The following is an 8,403-nucleotide window of genomic DNA, read 5'->3' as shown; positions in this document are numbered from 1 at the left end:
GACTTAGTAAGCTACAAGTATTTACACAAGTTTAACAAGTTCGATCTGGAAAAATTTTCTGAAAAGAAAAAATATAGAAGTCATGAGATACAAAAAATCATGGAAGATGACAGGCCACTTTTACTGGGAAATCCAAGAAAAGCCATATTTAGGAAAACCTTAGATAATTGCTTTAAGAGTCGAGGTGCCTGGTTCTCTCCATCCAAAGCCACAGTACTCACACGTGTGACAGGTGTCCCTCAGCAGGGAGGTGCACCTCTGCATGTTGGCTTAGGTTATGAACGGTAGCCACGTGTTCTCAGCTTCCACCATTAGCCTCAATATTGTCTATATTGAGAATTTTTAATGATTGTCCATGAGAGTATGAATTACTTCCACAATTACAATCGTTACATTTTTCACGAAAGCTTTCTTAGTGTCACGGTTCCCGCTAGGTTCCCGCGAAGGTCACTTATGTCTTAAGAAATAATGTTTCTGTTTAGTGCATTTACTAAGAAAGCCCAGCTTAGAAAAATGCTCATCACTTACTACTACAAATACTAGATTAATCTTAAATAGATGTTTAAATAATGATATAGGGACTGTTCTTAAATAACAATTTTACTACCCTACTGGAAAATGGTACTGATTGTCCTTAAATCCTATTTGCATTTTATACCAGCTGGAGTGCGGGTTTGTTCAGTTATGTATGATCTATAATATGTACTCAGCCCCACACATACCCAAAAAAGTACACACTTTCTCAGATTCCCAAATAAGTACCTTCAAAATCTGACTTGTAATAAGAGTTAGGGGTTGGGGGTGGGAGAGGAAAGTGGAAATCTCTTCCCCTTAATTCTGCTAAATTCTCCTAAATTTAAGAATCGTTTACTGCTGAAGAGCCAGTTGAATGATTTAAATACTGGGTGTGCTTTCTGGGCAATTATGTCACAATGTGGCACACAGTTTTAGCTCTTTCCAGGCAGAATGTACATCATCCTGCCCACTCAGTTCTCACTGGCAACAATAGTACTTTCTTTTTAAAACAGGTGTAGACTATACCCTGACATCTTAAATAACAAAGTAGGATTCCACTGAATGCAAATTTAACAGAGACAATGAAATGTCCAAGAGTGGCTGTTCTTACACTTTGTATTACATGAAGTGTGGTCAAAAGGTAATTTCCCACCACGTCTCACCTCTCCTTCCATCTCCACACTTCACGGAACATTCATATAGAAGAATGATAGGTTATTTCGTAGTAAAATCTACATACGAATCTACATATATTAGCCAAAAATCTTTAGGAAAAAAAACCAGGACACTTTGCAGCAAAACAAAATGTGGTCACTAGTGTCATCTTTTAATACATTATGTCATAATAAATCAACTTTTGAAATCATCTGAACCCAGAACGTGTGTTTTAGAAAGGCCAATATAATTATTTTCACCATAAAAAACATTCATTATTTTTTAAGCATTCCACTAAGTTTCAGAGATGAAGAACTTTTTAACCTTACGATTTCTAGAAATTTACCTTTCACTCCTGTTAAAAAGTGGGTTCATTTCTTTCACCAATAGCCATCCACAACCTGGAAGACCGAGTCTGGAGTTGGTTGCAATATATTTTCTTAAATTCATGGCCAGTGAAATATTTGAGAAATCAGATCAAGTTCTTACCAAATGGCACACTACACTTGTTTGTATGCATATACACTTACTACGAAATATACAGTACAGATTATAAAATCCCTGTTTAGTTTATGGTATTTCTTCACTTTTTTTCCCACTGCCAAATTAACTTTATTGCTAAGCCTGTTTTTATCAAAATCTGGAAGGGTAATTTAAGTTTTATGTACTTCTCAGCTTCACCTATAGAAAATGTCAAGGTTTATCAGTATTCCACATAACACATTTTCCAAAAGATATCATACATGAGACAAACATGGTATAAATCAGACAAAAACTTCTTATCACAAAAGACGACATGCAAACATAAAATCAGACATTGACCTTTGGGGATGTGACTTTACTCCTCTCTATAACTAGTAGCACGTCATTCCTAGAGTTCAGTATGATGAGTAGAAGATTCACACAGATCTGGAAAAAAAAATTAGATAACATCACAATCAAATTAAATACCAGCCTATTAAGTCATTTACATTTTGCAAAAGGTACATTCTGGTGGAAGCATATTTTTTAAAACATTTATTACGGAAAATTCCAAATATACACAAAAGTAGAAAGAAGGGTATATCTACTCCCCTGTACCCACACCCAGCTTCAACTATGACCAATGCTCCTCTATTCCTGTCTTGTGTTCCAGTCTTTTTGGCCGGAATATTTTAAAGCAAGGCCAAGGTATTGTGTCATTTCACCCATGGCTATGGGAGTATTTAAAGATCGCTCAGAGACATTTCATACCTTGTAAGGGGTACAGTACACTTGGCATTTAATCTAAGGACCAGACAAGCAACTAGTACTCTGGTACATACTACTTTTCCAATTGAAAGCAATTAATGCCAACTTTATTTAGAAGGTTATGGATTATTTTGGCTACGTAATTTATTTAAAATATGCCAGCCATTGAAAGCAATTATTTTATATATTAAATTTAACACCTCCATTAATGCTAGGAAGTGTACACAAAAAGGTAAAAAATGCTCTTACTGTAAATGTAAGCTAAACAATTCTAGATACTTGATTTTTTTTCCCCATGCACTCAAAATGGTTATGTGGGAAATTTGTCAGTCACGAAGTTTTTAAGTGTTAAGATTTGACATCAGAACAGAAGGAAGTACAGTGTATTTACGCATTTATATGTATAACCTCACACAGGCTATTTTACAAATACCTCCACAAATGCAAGAGTATTCATTCATCTAGAATCTCCAGTGATAAGTTCCTCGCCTAGAATGGAATATGTACCATTTTTAATCACGACTCTATATTATATTCAGATTTTAATCATTTTTAATTCAAGACACCTAAATGACCATCTGGAGAAGTGTGGGTTATATGCCACCAGATATTCCACCAGGAAAATCTAATAAACTTACTTTTACTGTTTGCCTAGAAAAAAAGGGATTTTGTGAGGAATAACCTACCACTACTTTGTCTCATATTCAAGCAGAGTATAAGTATTAACTGTTATTCTGTTTGTTGTATAAAATTGTTGGCATCCACGGATCCATCTGTAGTCTTATAATCTTTCATTAAGATTTTTTTCATTCATCAAAAAGATGACACATAATGTTTATGAAAATCTCACTGATGTGTTATTTTTTAATCCAGACATAGTCACATTAAATTTGACATAAGATGTTTTCTGCATTTTTCCCCATTTATTTTTGTGCGTAGGGTGAATGCTAGAACCTTAATGTTATGAAGAGTCTGCGAATGCACCGTCATCTGCTCACATATAATTATTATTATATATTATATAATTAATGTATGATCTACATTAAGTAGAAAAATGCAAAATTCATATATACACAAAGAGTATATAAGTTATAGACAGGGACTCAACTTCCAATCAAATCTCCAGTTCTAGAAATATCTGTTTTGTAAATAATTATTTGTCTTCCTAAAAGCAGTACGTGAACATTTTAACAGCTCTCAGTACATTGTCTTGCACATAGTATACACTCAGTAAATAGTTATTGGTTTATGTATAGTTTCGTAACCTCCAATACACACACACACACACACACACACACAGTCACATCTTTAAAATATCATTTAAACTGTGGAGATCATATCATAGCAAAGCTGTTGTATAATAAAACAAGATAAAGTATTGCCTTTACAAAACAGAGCATAAATGTTATGCTGTCGTAGGAAACTTACTGTACTTGTATTTTAAATTACATTTGAATGCATCTGAAGTTCTTCTACGATATGACAGTCCCACCTTGTACATCTCACCTTGTACACAGCGGTCTGAAACCATTCCAATATGTTAAAATGTATTCCTTCCTAGTGGCTGCAGATGCTCGGAGGAATTTTTATCATTGATGTGTTATTTTAGCTTTTTCTGGCAATAATTTTTAAGTTCGAAAAAACTTTCCACCTTGTTATTGTGGGGTTAACTTACTTCAGCAGCTGTTTTTTTAGGAGGAGGGGTGTCTAGTCTCTTTTTAAAGTCAACTTACTCTCAGTTTTAACTTATGAATGGTTTAGAACATCCATAAATATATTCCACGAAGAAACACAGCCTGGAAGGACTCCATCCCGTGCACCGTGCGCAGCCATGGGGCAGTCTCCACTGCTGAGTGTTTCCATTTCGCTCAGTGGTTCTGCTTAAAGTGGCAAGTACTTAATCAGTTTTTTTAAAAAATCAAATGCTAATTAAGGATTACCTAATCATGTTTTATTTTATACTAGCAATACTACACATGTTAGGTTTATTCTTTAAGCTTGTATTTTCTCAAGGTTCATGCTAGTTTTTATTTCCAATCATAAATATTCAGGGGGAATAAAGAGAGGTAGTTAATGTAATTGAAATTAAGTCGAACTGCTGAATCTTGGAGCAGAGTCTTTCCCCAGAATCTTACTGTTTAGAAGTGACTACTGCCGTAAACAGTTGGTGAAACTTTTACAAGTCCTTGTGGAACACTGGAATGAATACTGATGTAGCAAATTATTTGCATTTTTCATATAGATGATTATGACAAGACCAAACCCTTTATAGGGGAAAAATAGAAAAAAAAATCAAATATTGTGCATCACATTTTTGCTTATATCTTAATGAATAATACATCTCTGAATTGTTTGAAAACTTTAAAAATACTTTTTTTGGGAAAATTGTGGCTATGAACTTATGTGAACTTCACAGATTTCTACATTATATATCCAACGTCAAAGAAAAAATCTCAGACTCCTAAACAATTCTGACTATATTATTTCACTGCATTCTTCTGCAAAGTCCCATTAAAGTTGGATTTTAAACAGAAAACAACTCAATTATCTACTCAGAATAAGAAAACTAACTGTTCTGTTAATGGGGGATTTATGACCCTCTTGCTTAATAACTTTTAATGACATAAATATTTATCTACAAATGTGCAGTATTATTTTCATTTACTAAATATTAGTAAATATTTATCATACAAATGTGCAGTAACTATTATTTTGGCACTAAATTTCATACAGTGGATGCAGGTGTATTATACTTTGTCATAAACAATGGCTAAATGCTAAATGTCTCAAGCTTCCACGTTGCTTACAAGTACTCCATTGCTTTAAATCGTCTTCATATATGCCCATTCATTCTCTTCCCAAAGATACCAAAAAAGAATGCACGACTTGTACTGTATTCTCATAAATGTAATGAACAGTTTCGAAAGGATATGACTAGAACATGTATGTTCACACAAACGGGGGAAGGCCAGTGGTAATGGGATTCAACTTTATATGTAGTAAATAAAGTTCTGCTCAGTTTTTCTAGTTTTTGAGTGTGTGTGTAAAACTATGATTAAATAAATTTTTTACCCTCTGAGCCAGGAAAAAAAAAAATTTAAGAAGTATATACTCTAGAAAGAGAACCTAAAAATATATATATATATCTAGCCCCCACCCCAACCCAACAACAAAAAACAACTTGAAGAATTTCTTACAAAATAAAAATCCCACCTTCTGCTGGAAGGGCAAATACTCAAGTCATAAAAAAAGGTTCTCCTTTCCTGGTCCAGGATGGAAAATCCAATTTCTAAAAGTTTTTTAAAAAGCAAGTGCTTTGGATTGGTCTAATTCTGAGCAAGAGTGAACTCCTGAACGACTGGACGTGAAGTATTTTGGAATTCATTTCAAATGTCAAGGAGAGGAGGTAGCAAGCGTGAGGCCCACAGCCCGGTGGCTTCTGCTTATCTGTGTCCTCTCACACGGGTCGTTTCTGGTGCAGGGGACCGGCTGCGGGGAGCAGTGAGGCTCGGCCTGCAGACACGACGCTGCAAGGCTGAGTGGGAGCCGTGCAGGGTGAGCGCGGAGCGAGCACATGTTACATCAGACACAGTACCTGATTTTTCAGTGCACAGCTTGTCAGCTAGATAGTGTGCCTCCTGGGCGATAAGTGAGAATATTTCATCTTCATACTCCTCTATTATAGTTTCACACTGTAGAAACATAACAACAACACATGTGTACACACGCAGGAAGCACCTTGTTAGGAAGGACTTAGCAACATCTTATTAGCTCAAAATATGAAATCATGGAACTGAGGTGGTCCATTTTTATGAGCCCTTTTGCTTTAATACATCATTGCACTGGATCAACCTTCTCCCCAGAATGTCCACTGAGTAATTTTCCTGGGACTTCATTAAATGATTAGTCGTGCTAGAAGACATGGGAGGATGAGGAAGGAACAGGGCTCTTTGTATTTGTTTCTCTCCCTTAAATTGGAATTCAAGTCATAGGAAGAAATGGGTCCCCCGTGTTAGGAGCTGAAAAGTCTCAGTGTTTTAATTATTATTACTTTTAAACATTTTAAAGAACGCAGCTCCTTCAAATGGTTGAGCCAGTTTCCTTCAGACTTAACATAATAACTCGTTTTATGGTTTGAAAGTGCGAGAACAATGAAGGCTTCTCAGCAATCAAAACAAATGCATCTTCAACTTCACTGTGCAGAACAAGCCTGACAGTTGCTTGGGGACGTTTCTTTCACACCATTTAGAGATGCAGCCAAAATTTCACTTTGCTTCCCCCCCCCCCAAAAAAATCTGATATTTCAGAAAAGAAGGAGCTCACATTTGCCCCTGCATTTGAAAACCTTAAATTCTCACTAGAGTACGCTTCTCCGTTAAAGAGCTACCAGGCTACACTTTTAGGAACTGTGAAGTTTCTGAAGGGCATTCACTAGAGACTTGGAAATCATTTTCTGAGTTTATTAAGCAAGACTGTAAGAATCTGAAATGGCATTTCACATATTTAAATTCCACTATAATGTGTTTATTTAAAGCCCGTGAAGCACAAACACACTACTTACTCTGCCGTTCCTGTTCCGCAGCACCCTGAATTATAGTCCTTACTTTCTAATTAAAGTGAAATCTTCAAAAGTCAGCGAAAGCCCTTATTTCAGGGTCTCAGTATGCCTGGCATTTTGGCCCAGGCATGAACTTAATACATTTTTTAAACAGGCCTGCCCATCACTTTGTCTGAATTCAACAGCATTAAGTAAAGTGAAATATATTGCAATATATTTGGCCAGGCACATTCTAGCAAGCCAGAGGCCAGCAGTCGTGTAAAATAAACATTGCAGTAGAAGGACATTTGGCATTAGGCCAGCTATCGTACCTAGGCCTTTGTTTAACTTAGTTTGTGCTAATGTTCGAATTAACTCAGGAAAAAACGCTGTCTCCTCTGCGCAGCCTCAGGAAAAAAAGAGACCACTGCTTCACTGTTCCTCCACCACTGGCTATAAATATTTAAAAATGACACTCGTTTTCATTTGGATTTTAACCTAGGAACCACAGCCCTTGATTCCTCTTGTGGAAACCAGTGAGACCTTCCTTGGCGACAGGACGGACAGAAACCACTCCTGAATCCCCACATGAGCAAAGCGATTTGAGCAAAACAGTGAGCAGACAGTGTCTTAAAGTCACTGGGACTTGTGGACAGCACTTTCTGTAAAATGTCACTTGCACGTCTCCATCGATCATCACGAATACCACAGCCCCTCAGGTGTCTCAAAGGGGGTGACCAAATGCACGGTTAACACGCAAGAAGCAGCAGGACAACAAAGTAAATAGATAACATTTCAATGTGCATTTTAATGTTCAAGGTCTGGAAACTCAACAGCAACGAGACAGTAGCAAACAACCAAAAAAGAATATGTTCATGGGTTCACCTGCCCAGAAGAGAGCTTACCGCGAATTTCAAAGGTCTGTAAGCGTCAGAATAAAAAAAGAATTTTTTAAATTCTTTGTATATTTTGTCTCCTTTCCTTGGAGCGAATCTCTTGAAAGTTCTCTCCTTAGTCACAGGGTCCTCTTCGAGCTTGTAGTCGTTCATTCGCTCACATACTTTCTCCAAGAGGTCCGCTAGGAACGCTTCTGACTGCGCCAGGGGCACCTGTGAGAAGCACGGCGAGGAAACGCGTCTTAACGTTACTGCTGTCTCAAAGGGCCTCCAGTGAGTACACAGGGAAACACACACAATCCCACCAGTGCAAACATGCATTATTTACACCACGATATTAGTTACGTCCCGTAAGGGGTTAGCGTAGATTCTAGCTTTAACAAGTGCATGCATTTGAAAGTGGGCAGAATAAACTTGCATTCAAACTAGAAACTCTGCCTGTGCCTATGCTCACTTTAACAAGGCTTTGAACTTGCAGAATAAAGCAGGAATCACAGGAAAGGGCTGTTATTAACTATGCACTTGTCAGAGAGAGAGGGGGAGGGAGGGAGGGGACGCCTGCCTTGCTCC

At 37.0% G+C, this 8,403-nt stretch overlaps 1 protein-coding gene across 1 annotated transcript in view; it reads right to left on the bottom strand.

Annotated features, from left to right (window-relative positions):
* Positions 1–2,041: 2,041 nt before the first annotated feature.
* CNPY1 (canopy FGF signaling regulator 1) overlaps positions 2,042–8,403 on the bottom strand; it is a 38,985-nt gene continuing 32,623 nt past the window's right edge. The window contains exons 2-4 of the mRNA XM_063098678.1: positions 7,843–8,046; positions 5,996–6,092; positions 2,042–2,079 (exon numbers count right to left, since the gene is read on the bottom strand). Of these exons, the coding sequence (XP_062954748.1) occupies positions 2,042–2,079; positions 5,996–6,092; positions 7,843–8,046 (339 nt within the window). The remainder of the gene's footprint in view (positions 2,080–5,995; positions 6,093–7,842; positions 8,047–8,403) is intronic.

Source organism: Cynocephalus volans, chromosome 6 (assembly GCF_027409185.1).
Source record: "Cynocephalus volans isolate mCynVol1 chromosome 6, mCynVol1.pri, whole genome shotgun sequence".
NCBI classification, from domain to species: domain Eukaryota; kingdom Metazoa; phylum Chordata; class Mammalia; order Dermoptera; family Cynocephalidae; genus Cynocephalus; species Cynocephalus volans.
This window is presented reverse-complemented; position numbering and strand designations above follow the sequence as displayed.